We start from the raw sequence: 19,946 nt of genomic DNA on the forward strand, positions 1-19,946 counted from the left end.
GGGGACGTGGTACAGCCTCCAGCCCCGCTTGCCGCTTCCCAACGGGGAGACCCTCATGGCCAAGCTGCCACGAGGCCGGGGCTGGTACCACCCCAGGCCCATTTGTGCAGATGGGAAGACTGAGGCCCGCAGAGGCGAGGGGATCTGCCCAGGATCACACAGCGCGTCCGCCCAAGCTTGCAGCCTCCAGCCTTCGTCCCCTTCCGTGCTGCTGGCCAGAGGGGGCATGAGGAAGGGGGACCGAGGGTAGCCGCGGACTCGAGGACTCCAGCGGCAGCCAGGGAAATGGAGGCAGACGGGGGACGGGGCCCCCCAGTAGAGCCCGCGCCCGGGGCCGCGGTCTCTGATGTGCAGAGGGGGGCTGAGGCTGAGTGTGCCCCATGGGGCCGAGTGTGCCGCAGGGTGGTGGTGGGGGAGCGGAAGACCAGACCCGGGGCCTCAGAGAGGAAGAGCGAGTTGCCTGAGGCCACGCAGGAGGGGAGAGCAGAGCCCTGATGGGTCCAGAGCTAAGATGCGTGGCTCTCAGCTTCCGGGGTTTGGGGTCTGGGGTCTGAGTCCGCGCCGCTGCTGGCTGGCCGTCTGTTGGCAGGTGGTGCAGGTGGGGTCTGGAGCCCGGAGTCCCTGCTTCCCAGTATGTGTCGGGGAGGGTGTGGGAGGTTGTCAGCCAGGCGCTGCAGGACCCCAATGCCCGGATCTGCAGAGCTGTTGCCCGCCCTCCCTGCCGGGGCCTCAGCAGTGATGCTGGGGTCGGGAGGCCGGGGCTCACACCTGGCTCTGCTTTACCCACTCTGAACCTCTGTCTCGTTCTCTGGCCTCAGACACCTCCCAGGGAGCGCTCCTTCAGGACCAGTTTTCTTTAGAAAGGGCACCCAGGGACAAAGACGGCCCCACATACCCTTGCTGCCTCCAAATATTGAGTACTCTGCCTCGGCAGAGCTCTGGCTAGGATCCAGACAGGGACCCCTTGGTCAGGGGCCCTCAGCAAGCTGGGGCGACTCCAGGACTCCGCACATTGGGTTTTGGGGACCCCGTGGCCACCCTCTGTCAGTCCCCACTCCCCAGGGCTCCGGAGCCCGTGGTTCCTCACCTGCCCCCAGTTAGAGGCTGGGAATGTCCCATCTGCTTCGGAAACCGAAGTGGCTGGGGGACGCCTTGCCTGCTTAACTCTTCTCCGGGCTCCCAGCCCCTCACCTCCCCATGCTCAACCTCTGCCTTCCAGCAGATGTTCTGGAAGAGGAGGGAAACCCAGGCAGGCCAGGGCATACTTTGGTTCTCTGCTTCTCGTGGCCGCCCCTTGGCCAGCGGGCCCCAGCTGGCGTGGAGGAAGCTCAGGAAGAGGCAGCTCGCGCCCTGCCCGGGGAGGGAGGGATTGGAGCCGCTACAAAGGCTGGCCAGCAGGAGAGCAGGGCAGGGGTGCCCAGGCAGGGGCTTGGCACTGACAAAGGCTGGAAATGCTACAGAAACATCCTGAAGGTGGGCTTCGTCCTCAGGGCCGTGGGGAGCCGTGGGGAGCCGTGGAGGGATTTTAAGTGAGGGAGGGGGCACAGCTGGGTCTGGAAATGAGAAAGAACCTTCTGGGGCTGGTGTTGCTGGAGCCCCCAGGACATGGAAGGGAGATGCCAGCTGGGTGAGAGGCTCCCGAGGGGTCTGGGCTGTGGGCAAGGTGAGGCCCCCAACCTGGGTGAGCGGGGACTGCCACTCCCGGGGAGCCCCTGCCGCCAGGTGCACCCCTGGCCCCTGGACTAAGGGTGCCCCCGTTCCCTAGTGGGTCAGGCGCCTGCTCCCTGCCCCCTGCAGACCCTTAAGGGAAGGGAGGAGACCATGAGACCTGCTGCCCGCTCCTGGAGCCCTGATGCAAAGGGCTCTTAGCTTCGAGGCCTCTCATTTCTGACCCAGTCAGCACTTCTGCCTCCGCCATCATTATTCCTGGGACGCTGGCTTTCCTGTCCCCCGCCAGCCCCCAGCTCCGCCCCCCCAGCCTCCAGCAGCTTCCCCCCCCCACACCTGTCCATCTTCCGTCTTCCTCTCCCCCCACATCAGTGCCCTCCCCCAGCCAATGTCCTCTTCCCCATCAGCAGCCCCTCCCCCATCACCGTCCCCCTCCCCGAGCGTCGCCTTTACACCCCGTTAATTTCCCTTCCCAGACTAGTACCCCTCCCCCTGATCAACATCCCCTTCCCATCCGTGCCTCTCCCCCTTGGTCAGTTACCTGCCTTCTTCATCTCCCCCCACCAGCCCCCCCGAAGTCCTGAGCCGTCCTTCACTTTGGTCCCCAGACTGGGGCTCCATGGGCCCATACACCCCCACCCACTCTCCGCTGTGATGGGGACCCCCCCCCCGGGGGGCCCTGCTGACATGTTGTACCAGGATCCTTTCTGCCCAGAAGCACATGACTCCCACCCAGCAGACGAGTAAGCCGGGACCAGAGGGGCTAAGCCACATGCTGGAGGCACACTGGTGGCTCCAGCCAGGCCGGGGGGGCCCAGAGCTGGGACCTCACCAACCCCCCCCCCCCGCACCCCAGGCCAGGGGGAGGATGTTAAGTTACTGGGACCAGAGGCCTGGGAGGGAGGAAGGAGGAAGGGCTGAGGGGAGGCCACCATGGGGGAGGGTCACGCCCAGAGTCTGTCTGGTTGCCAACAGAAACCAGACATGAGGTAATGGCCAAGATGAACTTGAACTTGGCTGGAGGTGGGGGGCTGGGAGCCAGGGCGCCAGGTCACTGGGATGGCCCACAGGGACAGCCCGATGGAAAGCACAACTGATTGATAGCAGGGGTGAGGGACGACGCTGCGGCAGCCTGAGTTGCGGGGGGGTGGGGGGCTCCCCGGGCCGGCCTCCCGCAGGTGGATTGGATGCTTTTCCAGAAAGGGCTGTTCTGTGGCTTCCCTGTGGAGACCCAGGCTGGAACCGTCCCTGAGCCGGTGCCCCAGTCCCTCCCACCCCCACCCCTACTCCTCCGCCCCATGGAAAGTGGAGGTCATGATCTCTCCAGGGCCAGGTGGGGGCCAGGCAAGGGCCAGAGCCACGCAGGCCGAGTTGGAATTCCCCTCTGGTGCCCCCGCGCTGGTGGCCCTGGGCAAATTCCTTGACTTCTCAGAGACCGTATTTTCTTCTTTGAAACAGGATGGCTGGAGGCATAGTCCCTCCTTCGTGGGGAATCTGGTGGGGGGAACGTTTTAACATTTGTCAAAAACAAAGTGAACAGCTCCGGTCGCCTGGACGGTGTGGCACTTGGTACAGATTCGGGGTGCAGAGGGAAACCGGGTCAGAGCCACAGCCTCTCCCCACTTTGTAGACTCGGGGCACCGAGGCACAGAGACCCATTTGTAAGCAGAACTCTAGGAGGCTCCCATAGATTTAAATCCCAGACAAACAAGTGATAAAAATAAGTTTCAAAAAATTGGTGCAGCATAAGTATAGGCCAGAAGTTGCACCATAAATGTGTTTTCTCTGTGGTTTTTCCAGAGATCAGGTGTCACTAGGCACCCTGCGTTTCATCCAGCAGCCTTGTGTGAGGTCCCCTAGCAGGTTATGACACGTCTGGGACACGGGAGACAGGGGTCCCGGGGAGGCGGGTGCACCGGGCAGTGGCCAGTGCGGTCCATGGTGGGAGCCTGACCCCCATCTCTCTCTCTCTCTCTCTCCCTCTCTCTCCGTGTGTCCCCATTGGGCACCCAGTCCTGGTATCTGGGATAAGAAAGATTTCTTCCCACGCCCTGCTCCTTCGTCGCGGGAATCCCAGGGGGCCGCACTGCCGGCCCCGGCCCACGTTTTCAGTGGAAAGTTAGAGCGAGCGAGACGACCCTGCCGACTCCCAGCCTGGCCGGAAAGACAGAACAGACACACACACGCAGGAGGGAAACAAGCAAAAAGGAAAAAAGGCAAAACAAAAACAAAAACAAAAACCCCACCAACAACCACCACAACAAAGAAAAGACAAACGGAAAAAAAAAACCACCATGGAAATGAACCCACCCATCCAAGACGACGAACAGTAGAGACGGCCGCCCCTCAGAACTCTCGGGCGCCGCGGCCGGACCCGAGGGCCAGGCCCCGCCACCGGTCCGGTCCGCTCCGAGGCCGCTCGCCGCGCCGGCGCCGTCCTCACTCAGTCATCTCCGCTGCTGCTCTCCGAGGGCGGGCGCCCGCCCCCCGCCTCCGCCCCGGAACAGGTGAGCGCGGCCCAGTGCCCCGGCCCGGGCCCCCCCGCCGGGCAGGACACCCAGCAAGGCCACCTCTCCCTGTGCCCCCGCCGCCGGGACACCCGCCGGGCCTCTGCCACGGTGTCTGCCAAGTGGGGAGACGGGTGCTTGGGGGGGGGGTCCTTGTGGAGGGGGGCGGGTGGCAGGCAGCAGAGGCCGATGTGGAGGCCCGGCTGGGCGGGGACATGGCAGGGGCAGAAGAGGGTTGTGGGGAGACCCTGGGTGTCGCCAGGGCACTGGGACGCGTGGCGGGAGCGTTGTCAGGGGCGTCCCTGGCCGAGGGACCTCCGCCTGGCCCCCACCAGCCCAGCTCGGACTTGGGCTCACAGCCACGCGCCTACCCTGTTTGGGAAGAAAAGTCTCTATGCAATTGCCCCCCAGCTCCACCCCCGGCAGAGGAGGCCCCCCACCCCGCATCCCGCCGCCGGCCCTGCTCCGCGCCCCCCACCCACCCCCGGGAAGGGACCCACGTTGCACACACTGTAAGAAATGCACTTTCCGAGGAAGGGGCGGGGGGGGGGGCGGAGTGGAGAGACTCAGAGCTCCCGGGGAGGGGACACCCTGTCCGGAGCCTCATCCGCCCGAGCCCCGGGACGGAAGGACCCCCCTGCCCCCCGCTTAGCCCACGGAGGTGGGAGGTGGGAGCGAGTGGTTTAAGTGCCTGATTCCCACCGCCCGCCCCCTTGTCCAGCTGGAATGGGAAGTGGCCGCAGCCCCTCCCGTTCCCTCCCCCGACTCAGCCACCTGCAGTCGCTGACCCTCACTGCTGTGCTCCCCTCAGAGCTAGAGAGATGGGGACCCCCCCACAGGTGGCCCGAAGGGCAGAGCTAGACTCCTCAACCCTGCCGCGCTCGGGCGCGGGGGTGGGGTCCGGGGAAGCCAGCGGGCCCTCCCCCGCCTCCTCTGCCAGTGCCTTACATCCTGGAGCGACACCCCTCCCTGGCGCCTCCCAGCCCAAAGGGGGGCCACGGTTTGCACTTTCATCTTCCCCCCGCCGAAGTGGGGCACAGCCGGGGTGTTGCATCAGAGCCGGGCCTCCGGGCACCCACGGTGCGCGCGAGCCCGGGTGGGGGGATGGGGGCTTCTGTCGGGCGGGGGGGGGGTCGGCACCTGGGGGGGTCCCCTGTGGCCATGTGGGGGACCTCCCATCTGCTAAACGTTTTCCGTTGAGCCGCTCCAAAAACACTAAGCTAGGGACCCCGGGTGCCCCCCCAACCCTGGCTCCCTGGCCCCATCCCCACCTCCACCCCAGGATGGCCATCTTGGGTGGGGGAGTCTGGGAGCGGGTGTTAGGTGTTCTTGGGTCATGAGGCCCGAACACAGGGACCCCTCCCACCCCATCCATCTGAGTCCCAACCGGCCTCCTCCACGCCTGGGCCTGGGGAAGACCTTCCCCACCACGACCCCCGACCCCCTGGCCTGGGCCAAAGCCATCGCCCTGGGCTGGGCCTCCACCTCATCTGCTCCCAGCCTGGCGCCCCTGGCCCTCTCCTGGTTCCCCAGGCCTGGCCAGCCTCCCCCCCAGCCTCCCCAGAAACTGGACTTTCCTCCCAAACCAGCCCAAGGGGCTTGGCAAACCCACTCAACCATCAAGAGAAAGACCCTTCCCCACCCAGCCCCCTCCCATTGTCCAGAGGCATTCGAGAACCCTTGGTCCGTCCGTCTGTCCCCAGGGCCCCCCTCCACGGGGTAGCTGTTGGGGACCAAACCATGGGCCGCTCTCCGGGAGGGCAGGAGGGGGTGGGTCGTGCAGCTGGGGTATCCGGAAGCTTCTCCGCCGGGAACCTTAGGGTGCGGGTAGGCAGGGTAGGGGAGGGCGCCTGACGGCCCCCAGCTACCTAACTTTGCATGGTGCTTCGTCGGGGATTCCTGTGACCTGGCTCCTGAGGCCAGCTCGCTGCGGCTGACCCTGCATGGCAAATCGTACCTGGCTCTATCCCCCTCCCCCCGCCCTTCCCCCCCCAACACTACCCCCCTCCTCTTTAAAAAAAAAAAAAAGATACAAAAAAAAATCCTTAAAAAAAACTCCATGTTTCCTAATTTGCACGAAATTTTCTACCACATGATGTGCCTTGCCTTCCGAGAATAAGTATTACCTTTAAACAATATCAGCGCACAGATAGCCGCATGCTCTGCTCGTGTAGTTCCAAGACAAAAAGACGAAACAATGACATGAAATAAAAAATAAAAACCGAAGGGGGATGTATTTCTATTTGTAAAAAATAAAATAAAAATTTAAAAAAATAAGAATTAAAAACAGAAAACAAGGAAAATCCCACGCTTAGAAAAGCTATCCACAGAACAGTGGCTCCGTGGCCGGCCCCGTCCCCGCCCCCCCCCCCCCCGTCGCCACGCCTCCCACTGCAGTGGGGGGCGCGCCCTGGTGCTCTGCCGCCCCCACCCCACCCCTGGGCTCCAGAGGAGTCCCTTCGGAGGCCCCCGCCCACAGCAGCGGGCGGACCTCAGGGGTGAGCCCTGGCCCCACAGGGTGGCCGTCCTGCAGGCTGGCGTCCCCCTGGCTCAGGGTCACATTGCCGCCCCCCCCCCCCAGGCTCCCTTCCTTCTCCTCCCAACCCCTCTTCCTTCTTGCCAAAGGACTCCCCAGCTGCCCCCCCATCCCTGGAGACCGGCCGGGGGCGGCGCTCCTCTCCTGCCGCAGCACCCACTCTGTCTTCCAGCTGTCGGGGGCCGGGAGGGGGGCGGTTATCTGGGATGAAACAGAAAACAGAAGCCAAACCCAATATATGCAATATCTGTCTGTCTGTCCCCGTAGACCTAGCTTGGCCACCCCAGGCGCGGCCGGTGGCCCGCGGGCGCGGGGACGAGCCCTGGGCGCAGGCCGCTCGGTCCGGTGGCCGTCACGCGGTTGTCTGGTCCTCAACTCCACGTTCTCTGTTCCTTCCTTTCTCCGTTGTTGTTGGTTTGTTTGGCTTTTGTTCTTTTTTTTTTTTCCTTCTCTCTCCCAATTTCCTTTGCTTTTTACTCGACCAAAGCTGAGACAGTAGCAGCCGGTTAGCGGGGTGTCCGAGGGCTGGGCCCTTTAAGCTCCGGCCCCCCGGCACCCCCCATCTCCTGTGGGGACACAGTAGGCAGATGGCCGCCCCCGGAGCGGGGAGGAGCCCCGTGGGCCAGCCCAACTTCCATCCACCATCAGACGCTCATCCCATGCCTTTTAAAAAGATGCCTCCACAAGTCAGGGGCAGGGGGCAGGTCGCACTCTCAGTGGCCGTGGCCGTGGCCGTGGCCGTGATTTGTCCTTTCATCCGAGAGCTCAAGGCCCTGTGTGTCATGTTTCATGCGGTAGATTTCTGGGTTTTATCCCTTTCCCCTCTCCCCCAGAACTGGGGAGCAGACACCCAGGGGAGGGGAGGAAGTGTCCCACCCGGGACCCCTCCCCGAGGGTCTTCGCGGGGGCCACGTCATCCCTGCGCAGCCCGTCCCCAGTTGTGTGCCCCGCTGAGTCGGTAGTGCCGTCCTGGGCCCGTGTGTCCCCCACCCCATCCCCCAGGAAGGCGGAAGGCAGAATAAGGCGGAGACCCAGGGACCCAGCCAGACCCCTTCCCCAGCCCTCAGTGGGGCTGGTGCTGCAGGCACGGGGAGGGGCCGCTGGGCCCTGCGTGGTTTTTCACGTGTGTGAAACTAACATGTTCTCCAGCCCCGGCCCCTCCCACGCCTGCAGCCCCCACCACCCGTGGTCCTTCCCTGCCCGTGGGTGGCCCCCAGCCTGACCCTGGGCTCCAGCCATGCCGAGAACAGAGAGGCCTCCTGGATGTATGCACGTTGCCCTCACGCCTCTCTGGCATGAGGGCACGGGCTCGAGGGCACGGGCTCCTGACGAGGGTGGAAAGGAGGTGCGGACGGGCGGGAAGACCAGTCCTGTCCCGCTGCGGAGAGGGGGGTCTGGCGCCCCAAGGCTCCGGCCAAGTTCCAAGCCCAGACCACTCCCAACCCCTGACCCTGAGCTAGACAATCAGACCCAAGAGGAACCCCGAAGGAGACCTGGGGGGTGTCTGCACCCCCCAAGCAGCAGACAAGTCCAGCCTCAGCCCCACACATCCCCGTCTCTGCTCTGGAACCTTCTGTCCCCGGGGACGGCGACCAGTTAGGTGGGAGCCTGGGGCCGGGAGCATCTCCTGCCCCCCGCGAGGCGCCGCTCGAGGACCCTCTCCCCACTCTGGCTCCTCCCACGGTACTCTGACCCCCCCCTCCAGTTTAGGGCTATTCTGTACACACACATGCATATATATAAATATATATAATTTTTGGAGTTTTTTCTCATAATACAGGTTCTACAATGGCTACTTTTTATTTTGACCTGGATTCCCTCTCTGAGACCCCGGTTTCTCCTCTTCTTTGGGGAGGCTGTTGGGAGGCGGGTTCCAGAGACCCGTCCTTACATCCAGCTTCCTCCGCGGGCCCCCATGTTTCCCCGCTTCTGCCCCTCCGGACCCCTGAGGCCCCCACCTCTACACTGACCCGCCCCTCCCCCATCCATCCCCCTGCCCCCCAGGCGAGGCAGGGGGCCAGACCCAAAGCTGTGCCAGCGGGACTTGTTGCCAGCGATACCAAAACAAGACTTTTCCCAAGCAGTGCCTCACATGTCTGCTGGTGTGGTTTTGGGGTTCTCCTCCCCTGTTCCCCAGGGCCCCCCCCAGGCCTCAGAAAAGAGGCAGTAGGATCCAACAGGAGTCAGGGCTCGGGGCCGGAAGGAAGTCACGCACCCCCAAGCTTCTGCCCTCCCCGTAGCCCTCCATTCACACCTCCTGGCTAGCAGGGGCCCCCCCGGGAAGGGGACGGAAGCTGTCCCAGCCCCCTCTGGCTGGGAGCCCCTGAAGTCCACTCCCCGCCCCATCCTCCCGCTTTGGGTCCCAGCCAGGCCTCCAAAACCAAAGTCCCTTCGAATCCGGGGGGCCCTGGCCTCTGCCCCCAGCTTCCTGCCCTCGCACCCCCAGGACCCTACATGCGGGAAGACGAGAGGGTCTGAGGGACAAGGGCGCACAGGGCAGAGGAAGGACAGACACCCCCTGAGTTTCCTTGTTCTTTGTTCTTTTCCTTCCTTCCTTCCTAACTTTCTCTCTGAAAAACTTTTTGGTGGTGTTGCTTTTCATTTTCATTTTCTTTTCCCTCCGAGATATTTTTTGAGGCCCCCCCCATTTTGTATTTTACTGATATTACCAGGATAGTTTACTCTGTCTCTCGCTTCCTGCTTGCCACACACACCGGATCTCTCTCTCTCACACACACGCACACACACACCCCATGCTCGTGAACCCCGGTCGGGAGAAGGTCCCGGCTGGGTCTGCCGCCCGCGGCTCCCTTCCCCTCGGGGACGGGGACCCAGGACGAGCTGGCAGACCGGCCAACTTCCCCCGCGCCCGCCCGCCGCCGCCGCCGCCCGCAGCATATTCCGGTCATAACCTTGTATATTACGCAGTCATTCGGTTTTTGCAGATGCGCCTACCTACGTACCATTTACAGAAAGTGACTCTGGCTGTTATTATTTTGTTTGTTTGTTTCCCTATGCAAAAAAAAAAAAAAAAAGAAAAAATGAAAAAAAATGAAACAAGGGGGGGTTCCATAAAAGATTCAATAAAAAGCAAAAAAAAAAAAAAAAAGACAAAAGAAGGAAGAAAAAAATGTATAAAAATTAAACAAGCTATGCTTCAACTCTCGCTGACTGTCCTGGGTCCTCCTTTCTGTGCCTTATGGGTTGTTCTGTGTGAGAGAGAGGGGAAGGGGCTGGGGCTGCGGGACGATCGGGCAGCGACTGAGACCGTGGCCTCTGTCCAGCAGCCTCCAGGGACCCTCCACAGTGCCTAGGGACATTTGTTGATTGTGGGGAGGCTCCTGGCACTGAGCGCTGGGGCCAGGCACCCAGGGCGCCCGCACAGAGCAATCTGGACCCACATCCGTGTCCGCAAGGCCCATGGGAGGGACACACTTTCCATGCTGACGTCGGTGAGCTCAGGGCCCAGGTTCTTCCTGCAATGCTCCTGGTGGCCTGTGGTCTCCCTGCCCCTACACTGGTCTGTTTCACAGCCCTGAACCTTGGTTCCTGCTGTTCTTTTGCTCATCACTGCCTCCCCACTCTGGGCAAACCCTTCAGGTCCCACAAGGACATCCTCTTCCTCCAGGAGGCCCACACACCTTTCCCCAGTCTAGCTTCCTCCCTGACCAGCCTTGGATCTCCCCCAGGGTCTTCAGTCAACAAACCCCACGGGCATCTGTGCAGCACCTGCTCTGTGCCGGGAAACCCCACCCCCCTCCCCGGCTCCAAGGACAAAACCTGGCACACAGTCAGCGCTCCGTCAATGCACAGAACACTTTCCCTCTTTTCCACCTGGCAAAGTCCCATTCGTTCAGCAAAGATTTCCTGAGCATCTGAGAGTACCAAGTATTGGGGACACAGCAGGGAACAAAATGCCCAAAATAACCTGCCTTCATAGCTCTTACAGTTCCAAGATGGGAAGACGCATGGTAAACAATAAGAATAAGTAAGATATGTATCAGAGGAGGGGCGCCTGGGGGGCTCAACGGGTTAAGCCTCTGCCTTCAGCTCAGGTCATGGTCTCAGGGTCCTGGGATGGAGCCCCGCATCGCATTGGGCTCTCTGCTCTGCGGGGAGCCTGCTTCCCCCTCTCTCTCTGCCTACTTGTGATCTCTGTCAAATAAATAAATAAATGAAATCTTTAATATATATATATATTTCAGAGGAGGTAAGTGCCAAAGAAGTAAAGTAAGGGAAAGGAGAGTGGGTCTCGCGTAAGGAGTGAACATTTAAACAGAGATGAATAGGAGGGACACAGCCCCCTGGAAATCTGACAGATGAGTGTTTCAGGCAGAGGACACGGTCTGTGCAAAGGCCCTGGGGCAGGACGCTGCCTGGCTTGTTGGATGAACAGTCAGGAGGCCCGCGTGACTGGAGCACTGTGAGGGGCCCAGGGAAGAGGGAAGGACGCGGAGGGAACGGGCCGGTCCTGCAGGGTCTTGGGGGTCTCGGGGAGGACTTGGGCTTTTTCCCCAAGGAACCGGGAGACAAGACAGAAGGACCAGCAGGCACAGTGCCCTCCACTACACGCCGATGCGCGGCCCCACGCCGCCGCCCAGGCAGGAACAGACGCCAGTTGTCGGGACGGGGACAGGGGCGGTCCGAGGCCCCCCAGATCCCTCACGTCCCCTTCCCGAGTCCCAACCCCGACAGGGCAGGGCGCTTCCGCCTCAGCAGCGAGGTTCTGGCGCCCCCTCGTGGACGGGCGAGGCTCTGGACCCGGAGCCGGGTCTCGAGGGGAGGGGCCCGCAGCCACCTGCGCCCCACTCCCCGCCCCCGGGCCAGCCGCTCCCCGCAGCCGGAAAGGGGGCGCCAGCAGGAGCTTCTTTGGCGGCGTGAAGGCTCAGCCTGTTGTGGGGGCTCGGGGTCGGGGGCTCGGCCGGGGTGGGGGTAGGGGTCAGCCGGCGCCCTCAGGCCGGCGGGCGGGGCTCGGCCGGCGCGGGGCGGGGGGCAGCCGGGCCTCCACCGCGCGGGCAGCCTCCGTGTTCCGCAGACGCCGGCGCCTCGGGGGCGGTCCCGCACCGCAGGCGCTCGCCGCCCTGGGCCCCCGACTCCAGGCCATTAGAGGGGTGCAGGCTTGTGACAGCCACGCGACCCCCACAACTTCCAGACGCCCCTAGGGGAGAAGTCGGGCCCCCGCCCCCGCGGAGAGGGCGGAGCCGCCTCCCGTCCGGACACTCCGCACCCCTCCTCGGAACCGAACCCGCGCCCCCCGCAGGGACGAGAGGCGGAGGGGCGCGGGGGCGCGGTCTGGACACGCCCCCGGTGCCCTTCCAGATCCCGCACCCGGAGCGGGAGCCTCCTACGCGCCGGCCGCATCCCCACCGCTTCAGCCTCCCGAAAAGCTGACATTTATTAGACACCTTCGGGGTTCTGGGCTCCGTGCTCCGGATTTTCATGGACACTGTTTCGTTTAATCCTCGTGACAATTTATAAAGGATCAAGTTACTCCCCGCACCCTTTTACTGGACAAGAAGCTTAGGCGCAGAGAGGTTAGGTTACACGCTGAGGCTGCACAGCAAGGACGCTGGGAGTTCAAGCCTTACGGGGAGCTGCCCGGGGGTGGGGGTAGGACGCTGCGTTCCCTCCCAACCTCAGCACCCGCACCCAGGAATGTCTTGCAGACAGTGACCAGCAAATCAGTGCCCAGAGGGGGGACCCTCCTCTCCCAGGACACCGCCATGTGCTGGGCCCACTCAGCGGGACAGCTGGGCCCGATCTGGGACCCACAAACACTGCAGGGCCTTTGCAGTTTCCTCCCACCGTCCCTCTTACCCCTGAGAAGGGGCCTGGGGAAGGGGTTGTATAAAGGCCCAGGCAAATGCAAAGCGGGGGGGGGGGGGGGGGGGGGGGGGGGGGGGACTAGGGCGGGACCTGAGCCCTCCTCATTCAGGGACACTTCATCTGAACCCCACATGGGATCATTTCACTGGCCCCAGGACCAGCTCTTTGCTTGTAGGGTGCAGAACAGGCATTGGGCATCTCTGGGAGGCCTGCCTGGAGGAGGCAGGTGGGAAGCCTTCATTCCAAGGAGCTCTCCACTCTCTCGCGGTTTGGAGGCCCCCCTTTCTCCTCCAGCTCCAGCCCCCGGTTGCCCTCGGCTTCTTTCCCCTCTTCTCTCGCAGTCCCCTCTTCCTTCTCTTTCTTGCTGCGGAAGCAAGGTTCCAGAAAACCCCACGTCATAAGAATCTCGTGTCCAGGCCTCGCGATCCCCCCTGAACCTCTGAGCCTGCACTCCGGTGGCTCCCACCGTGCAGAAGCTGAGCTGAGCTCAGAAAGGTTAGGGCACCGGTGCTGTTTGAACAAGAAGCACGCTCAGGAGCCCACGCGGGAGCTCCGGGAGCCCGAACCTGGCTCTTCACATCCGGCTGCCCCGGCCTCCTGGGTCTCAGGACCGTGGGTGAGGGAACTGGCAGAGAGCCAGGGAGACAGGCCGATCCGTGGGCGGCTAGGCGAATGAGTGGATGGGTGGACGGATGGACAGATGGACGTGCGGATGCAGGGTGGGTGGGAAGGTGGACGGAGGTGCAGACAGCGGGATGGACACACACACAGGACCGGACGGAGGGACGGATAAATGCGTGGGGTTTGAAGGGAGGTGATGAGGACCTTAGGGATCCCATCTGACGCACACGTGAGCCCTGGGGACTCAGGGAAGCCCCCTTGCTTTTCAGGCAGAGAGTCCGGAGGGAAGACAGTGAGGTTCGATGAGGCCCCCTGGGTTCTGAATCAAAGAATCCCCCCGCCCCGGGGCCCTGCCCTGCCTCCTGGGACGCTCTGGAGGGAAGGGGCTCTGAGCCCTCAGGTTCCACAGGGGAGGGACCCAGGCGGGAGCAGGGCAGGAGCAGGGCCCACCTGTCACGGGACTGGCTGCACCAGATGGCGTAGACCACTGTGAGGATGAAGAGGAGGAAGAGGGCGGCCAACATGGCCCCCAGCCCCACCAGCCACGGCTTCCTCTGGGCAACTGCGGGCAGGATGGGGCAGGGTCAGCAGCTGGGCCATGGGGGGGGGCGGGTAATGGGGAATCGGGGGGTGGGGGAGCTCGCTTCCCACCTCCTCTCCCTCCCGAGGCCTTACAGCAGGGTTGGGCCTGAACCGGCTGCAGGACCAGAGCCGCCAGAAGGGAGACGGGGCCAGCGGTCACCCGGAATCTGTCCATCCTTGTCTGTCTGTCCTCGCCTGTAGCCAGCGGGTTCTGGGGATGCCACCCCATTAGAAGAGGAAGTGGCCTGCCCAGGACACCCCAGGGCAGGGTGTGGCCAGTGCTGCAGGAAGTGGGGGGATGGGGCCCCCTTCCCGGGGTTCTGGGTCTGCTGGGGAGGGATCCGGGGTCCAAGGCATCCCAGCACCTTGTCTCCCTAAGGTCCCCCTTGGCCCCCTCCCCCCACAGCCAGAGCCACGGGAGAGGCTCAGGAAAGGTGGGGACGCATCTCCCGAGAGCCTACTGTGCGCCGGGCCTTGCCATGGCTCTTGAGCCCTGGAAGCTGCTTCAAGCCTCCTAACTCTAGTCCTCAGGGTGCAGACGAGGGGCTACCTTGCCGGGGCCACACAGCGTTCCAGAGGGACACCGTGCTCCCAGCTAGGATCCACAGCCAGGAACGGCCCCCCCAGCGCTTCAACCCTCTCCCATCCTAGGGCATTAACCTCCAAACCCGACCTCAGACTATAAAGAGCCTATAAACTCCCTCATCACGCGGGCCGCCTGGCCTTCATCCCAGCTCGGCCAACTGCAGCCCGCGAGACCTGGCCGGTGGCGTCCCTCTTTCTACGCCTCCCCATTTTCAGCTGGGAAACGGGACTAACTGTGCACTGATGGTCTAAGGGCCTGTATTATCTTGACTTTATTTATTTATTTTTTGCACTCCCTGGTGGACGATTCTGGAAGTGTTCTAGCAGCCTTGGTTACATCTACCAGCAACCCCAGCGACCAGCCCCAGAACCAAGCCCGGATGCGTCTTCTTCGTCAAGGTCCTTATTAAGAAATAGTTAACATCCAGGGCAAGGTCCAGGGCCAGGAGAAAGTGAGGTGAAAGGGGAGGCTGTAAATTGGGAGGAGAAAGTACTTGTCCCTTCCCAGGGGAACGCAGAGCGCTGGGGTACACAGCCTCCCCTACCCAGTTCCCGGGAATGGGGTCACATGACCCCCAGACGAGGGGTGGGGTAGTGAGGAATTCCTAGGATATGGTGCTCTCAGGGCTCAAAGTCCAGGGCTCAGGGAGCAAAATCAAGATTGCCAGGAGAGGGGCGGGGGTGGGGGGCAGGGGCGGCATCTGGGCACCGTGCAGCCTGCTCTCCCGCACCTGCACGAGCATTGACCCCAACCCCAAAATCTGCCTCCCCCAGGGGGAAACTGAGTCCAAGAGACAACAGGAACCCTTCTGAACGGCTCTTATCAATTCTTTAATGCAGGTCTCGGAAAAGCAACCCCTACCCGGTGTTGGTCCCTGAGGCTGAGTGGGGCAGGGGAGGTTCTGGCCAACAGATAGCAGGGAGAGGGAAAAGAAATCAGGCAGCGGGGAGCAGTACGGGGAGCCACGAGATGGTAAGCTTGGGGCTTTCTCCACAACCAAGAACGCGCTCCAAGTGCAAGAAGAATCACTAGCGGGACAAGTCAGGAACGAGGGCCCAAAGAGCCCACACATGCGCACACGAGCCCTCCCTGCGGGGCGGGGCACGTCCCACGCCTCTTCCCTGGGTGCTCTCGGTTCTACATGGAGTTGTTATGGTGGCTTCACGACCGGGCCATTGCTTACACGGTATGGAAGGGGCATCTCTGGGCAGCTGCCTGGAGGAAGCGAGTGTGACTCTTCACATGGCTGTGTTCGCGACCTTCCCATGGCCTCCGGACTCCTCCTCCTCCAGCTCCAGCCCTGAGTTCGTTTCTCCTTCCTTCCCAGCCGTCTTGTCCTTCTGGTCCTTTGTCGCCCCTTTCCTCTCCCTCTTGCCTTCGTCACTGTAGGGAGACAAAGGGCCCAGCCCACAATGAGAAACAGTCACTCCCACTTAATTGGCACCTACCTGGGCCAGGTGTTCTGCACCTTCACTGAATTCTCAAAACAGTCCTCAGAACAGAGGAAGCCTCGCTAGTTCCATTTCACAAAGGCAGAAGCTAAGACTCAGCCACCCCAGGGATGGACAGGTGGATGGAGGTGGGTGGGAAGATGGATGAGTAGGTAGATAGGTAGAGAAGTGACCAGAAGGTTGCAGGGGAGGGTTGAATAGATACACAGCGTGGGACGTTAATTGGAGAAAGAATGAGGGGCAGACGGCTGGTTGGTCAGGAGTGTGGAAGGGTGCATGGATGGATGGATCATTGGGCTCTTGAGTGCGGGAAGTGGATCGGTGGATGGACGGGTGGGTGAGGAGGTCGATGGGTGGGTAAGGGAATGAATGGACGGATGGTCGGGTGGGCGGGTGGGTGGGCGATGGGCAGGTAAGTGGTTAGGTGAATGGACAGCTGCGTGCAGAGACGAATAAGTGAATGGGAAGATGAGTGAATGAGCAGGAAGAAGAGAAGGACAGATCAATGGATGGGAGTGTAAGTGGGTGGGCGGATGGCAGTGTACAAAAGATGAGTGGGTCGATGGGTTACTGGGTAGGAAGACTGATGGATGAATGATGGATGGTTGGAAAGTGAGGCATGGGTGGGTGGGTGGGTGGATGGATGGATGGGTGGGTGGGTGCGTGGTTGGATGGATGGGTGGGTGGATGGTTGGATGGATGGGTGGGTGGGTGGGTGGGTGGATGGATGGATGGATGGGTGGGTGGGTGGGTGGGTGGTTGGATGGATGGGTGGGTGGGTGGGTGGATTGATGGATGGGTGGGTGGGTGGGTGGATGGATGGATGGATGGGTGGGTGGGTGGGTGGGTGGATGGATGGATGGGTGGGTGGGTGGATGGTTGGATGGGTGGGTGGATAGATGGGTGGGTGGGTGGGTGGATGGATGGATGGGTGGGTGGGTGGGTGGATGGTTGGATGGATGGGTGGGTGGGTGGGTGGGTGGATGGTTGGATGGGTGGGTGGGTGGGTGGATGGTTAGTTGGGTGGGTGGGTGGGTGGGTGGGTGGATGGTTGGATGGGTGGGTGGATAGATGGGTGGGTGGGTGGGTGGATGTTTGGATGGATGGGTGGGTGGGTGGGTGGATGTTTGGATGGATGGGTGGGTGGGTGGATGGTTGGATGGATGGGTGGGTGGGTGGGTGGTTGGATGGATGGGTGGGTGGGTGGGTGGATGGTTGGATGGATGGGTGGGTGGGTGGGTGGATGGTTGGATGGGTGGGTGGGTGTGTGGGTGGGTGGGTGGATGCGTGGCTGGGTGGGTGCGTGGGTGGGTGGATGGGTGGGTGGGTGGGTGCGTGGGTGGGTGGGTGGGTGGGTGGATTGTTGGGTGGATGGGTGGCTGGGTGGGTGGATGGTTGGATGGGTGGATGGGTGCGTGGGTGGGTGGGTGGGTGCGTGGATGGGTGGGTGGGTGGATGGTTGGATGGATGGGTGGGTGGGTGGATGGTTGGGTGGATGGGTGGGTGGGTGGGTGGGTGTTTGGGTGGGTGGGTGGGTGGGTGGGTGGGTGGATGGTTGGATGGGTGGATGGGTGGGTGGGTGGGTGCGTGGATGGATGGAGGAATGAACGGGCAGGGAGAAAACTACCAACACGGGAGCTCAGGTGGGTTCAAGAACCTCCAGCACATCCTGGGAATGAGAATCACATTTCATAGGCCCTGCACTGGGTCTCAGACAAAGCAAACAATTGTGATTGCATCTCTCCCTCAAAATACATCTCGGGCTTGGCTGAGAATCTTCTGGTCAGGTTGGCTTCCTCCCATCTCCTGCACTCCTATTTCCCAACCCCCAACTTTGCCCAAGCTGGGATATTACACTAAAAGGGCCCCCAGCCCTTCCTCCTCCCTGAGCCTTCCACCAGAATCATGTCTGGAACCAGTCAGGACCATAGAAAACATGGAGTCCAGAAGAGTCACCCATCCCAGATCACATGCTCGTGCACAGACACCTACCCAATCTGACACCACGGTCTTGTTTTAACAGACCTACTGTGTGCCAAGTCCCATGCTGAGCCCTGGGAACACAGCTAGGACCAAAGCTATGCTCTATTCATCTGTTGGAAACTACCAGCTAGCATCAAGAAAGGGTGTAATGACTAAGATAATTTCAGCTGGTGGTAAGTGCAAAGAACACACAGATGTGGGGCACAGTGTCAGGCAGGCTGGTGGCCAGGGTGGGCTTCTTCGAGGAGGAAATATCTGAACAGGGACTGCAGGAGGAGCCAGCCAGAAGATACAGGAAAGGCTGTTCCAATCAATGAGAATAGCGTGTACAAAAGTCCTGGGGCAGGAATGTGTTTGAGGAGTTCAAGAACAGAAAGAGGTCATCTATGCACACCCATCTCTCCTCACCCCCCCCAGGGGGCTCCCACAAACCCCCTAGCCCTGCACACACCCACACACACTCACATAGGCAGTACCTCAGGGCTGTGTCCTGATAGGGGTTGGACTCCATACCGAATGCGAACTCCTCATCCTCAGCTCTGCAAGAGACGGGGGGTGAAGGTGAGTGAAGGGCAGGAGGTCGCCTTCAGAGTCTCCCCTGGCTGGGGCACATGAACCCCACAAAGCAGGGTGCCTGGGCTGCACGGCTGTCCCAGACCGTGAGGCTGTGAGGCCTGTCAGAGCAGGAGCAGGGAAATGGGGGCACAGGATGGAGAGGACCAGAGAGAGTCAGGAAGCAGGAGGGGTGCCCAGCGCCTTGCGGAGGAGGACAGGGACAGTGGCTATGGGGAGCGGGGAGAGGGGCTCCCACCTCTTTTTGGAGCACCAGATGCGATTAACCAGCATGAGGACGAAGACGATGAACAGGAACCCCACGACGGCAGCCAGGCCCACCAGCCAGGGCTTCGGGCGGTACTGCGAGGCTGTCCGGACGTAGAGCAGGTGCGACTCAGAGCTGGGGCCAGGCCAGGGGTCTGACCCCCCGGAAGGGGACAGGGGAAGGGTGCTGGGGAATGCGGATGGGGTGCTGGGTGTCAGAGATCCGTTCTAGAGAACGGGAGGGGCCCGGGAGCATCTCACGGATGCGGAGAGAGGCCCCGGGGGAGTGTGGGGATTGGGGGGGGGCTCCAAGAGGGGTCTGGCCCCATTCCTCCTCTGCCTGCCTCTCCTGTCAGAGGTCTTGGTTCCTCATCATGAAAAATGGGGAGACGGTGAGCCTGTGGGTGAGTTCCTCCCAGGACTCTCCCCACCCCTGTCCCCCTGCCGACTGCCCCACCAGGTCCAGATCAGGTCCTACCCTGCTGAGCTTCTGCAGGTGACAGGAGCAGGGCGCTGAGTAGGAGAGGGATCTCCAGGGTCTCCATGGTCATGGAAGAGCCGCGGCGGTGCACGGTCCAGGCTGGCTGGGTGAGGCCGTGCCCGGCCCCTGATAAAGCAGCAGGCAGGCCTAGGGGAGGGGCTGGTCCAGACCTGCAGGTCAGACTCTGGACCTGGTATAACAATTAACGCAGGAGTCCGGCCCCTCCACCCTGTGCCTGCCCCAGGACCCAGCCTCCAGGTCCCCCAGGCTCCGTGCTGCAGCGGCCAGGCTGAGATGGGTCTGGGCTCAGGGCCACCAGGCGCCGTTATGTCTCCTTCTCTGAACACCCCACAAGGTGTCTCCGTCCCCGTTTTGCAGAGAAGGCCAAGGAAGCCAGGAGAACGGACATCCCGCAGAAAGAGCTGGCGCTGGGGTCTCCCCACCACCACCAGCTTATATGGCCACGTCCTGGCTGCCGGACCCCTGGGGACCCACAGCCAATACTGGGATGAGCACAGGGACAAGAAGTGACGGCCACGTGCCCACTATCCATCTCCAAGCCCAGCCACGCCTTGATGGTAGGAGAATGGGGCACCCAGGGAGCTGATGACTCAGGCTCCAGGCTCTCCTGTCCATCAACCTTGGTCCCTGGCTGATTAGATAGGGAACCCTGCCCAGGAGAAGGAGTGCCCCACCCCAGCTGCCACTGGACAGCCATGGCCCAGGCACATGGCAGGAAGCCCCTACACCGGAGGGGGGGCTCCCTCTCCCGCTCTGCAGGGCCCTCGGGGGCTGGGAGGGGTGCCAGCATCACTGCACACACCTTTAAGGAGCACCTATGCATACCTGGGGACTCCCCGACCCTGAGGTCTGGCTATCATCATTG

The 19,946-nt window shown here is 62.1% G+C and overlaps 3 protein-coding genes across 7 annotated transcripts in view; 1 reads left to right on the top strand and 2 right to left on the bottom strand.

The window, feature by feature from the left end:
• Positions 1-3,835, top strand: part of NFIC (nuclear factor I C) — a 53,260-nt gene extending 49,425 nt beyond the window's left edge. For 2 of the 4 annotated variants that reach the window (XM_032305968.1, XM_032305981.1), the window contains one exon: positions 3,682-3,807. In XM_032305968.1, coding sequence (XP_032161859.1) covers positions 3,682-3,699 — 18 coding nt within the window. In that variant the 3' untranslated portion in view covers positions 3,700-3,807. Of the gene's footprint in view, positions 1-3,681 lie in introns of all 4 variants that reach the window. The other 2 variants (XM_032305958.1, XM_032305973.1) reach the window with 2 other exon arrangements.
• An 8,310-nt stretch (positions 3,836-12,145) lies between these two features.
• On the bottom strand, positions 12,146-13,972 carry LOC116569620 (small integral membrane protein 24-like). 2 transcript variants are annotated; one of them, XM_032306003.1, is made up of 3 exons: positions 13,834-13,972; positions 13,609-13,720; positions 12,146-12,901 (listed from the first exon to the last, which is right to left on the bottom strand). In XM_032306003.1, the coding sequence occupies exons 1-3, from the start codon at positions 13,967-13,969 to the stop codon at positions 12,775-12,777; spliced, it is 375 nt and encodes a 124-aa protein (XP_032161894.1). In that variant the 5' UTR covers positions 13,970-13,972; the 3' UTR covers positions 12,146-12,774. The 2 variants fall into 2 exon arrangements, with proteins under 2 accessions (XP_032161894.1, XP_032161885.1); XM_032305994.1 differs by having other exon boundaries at positions 12,841-13,720.
• Positions 13,973-15,135: 1,163 nt separating this feature from the next.
• Positions 15,136-19,213, bottom strand: SMIM24 (small integral membrane protein 24). The gene is made up of 4 exons (XM_032306032.1): positions 19,058-19,213; positions 18,572-18,683; positions 18,237-18,299; positions 15,136-15,709 (listed from the first exon to the last, which is right to left on the bottom strand). Exons 1-4 carry the CDS (start codon positions 19,128-19,130, stop codon positions 15,565-15,567), a joined length of 393 nt encoding a protein of 130 aa, XP_032161923.1. The 5' UTR covers positions 19,131-19,213; the 3' UTR covers positions 15,136-15,564.
• Positions 19,214-19,946: the final 733 nt, after the last annotated feature.

Source organism: Mustela erminea, chromosome 1, assembly GCF_009829155.1.
Source record: "Mustela erminea isolate mMusErm1 chromosome 1, mMusErm1.Pri, whole genome shotgun sequence".
NCBI classification, from domain to species: domain Eukaryota; kingdom Metazoa; phylum Chordata; class Mammalia; order Carnivora; family Mustelidae; genus Mustela; species Mustela erminea.

Bases quoted from the DNA above. Each gene is read 5' to 3' on its own strand.
- LOC116569620 (XM_032305994.1), bottom strand. From the start codon at position 13,969: ATGGGGTGGCATCCCCAGAACCCGCTGGCTACAGGCGAGGACAGACAG. The intron at 13,721-13,833 runs GTAAGGCCTCGG...TCCTGCCCGCAG, and splicing joins GGTTCAGGCCCAACCCTGCT to TTGCCCAGAGGAAGCCGTGG.
- SMIM24 (XM_032306032.1), bottom strand. From the start codon at position 19,130: ATGACCATGGAGACCCTGGAGATCCCTCTCCTACTCAGCGCCCTGCTC. The intron at 18,300-18,571 runs GTGGGAGCCCCT...CGTCTCTTGCAG, and splicing joins ATCTGGTGCTCCAAAAAGAG to AGCTGAGGATGAGGAGTTCG. The intron at 15,710-18,236 runs GTACTGCCTATG...GTCTCCCTACAG, and splicing joins TATCAGGACACAGCCCTGAG to TGACGAAGGCAAGAGGGAGA.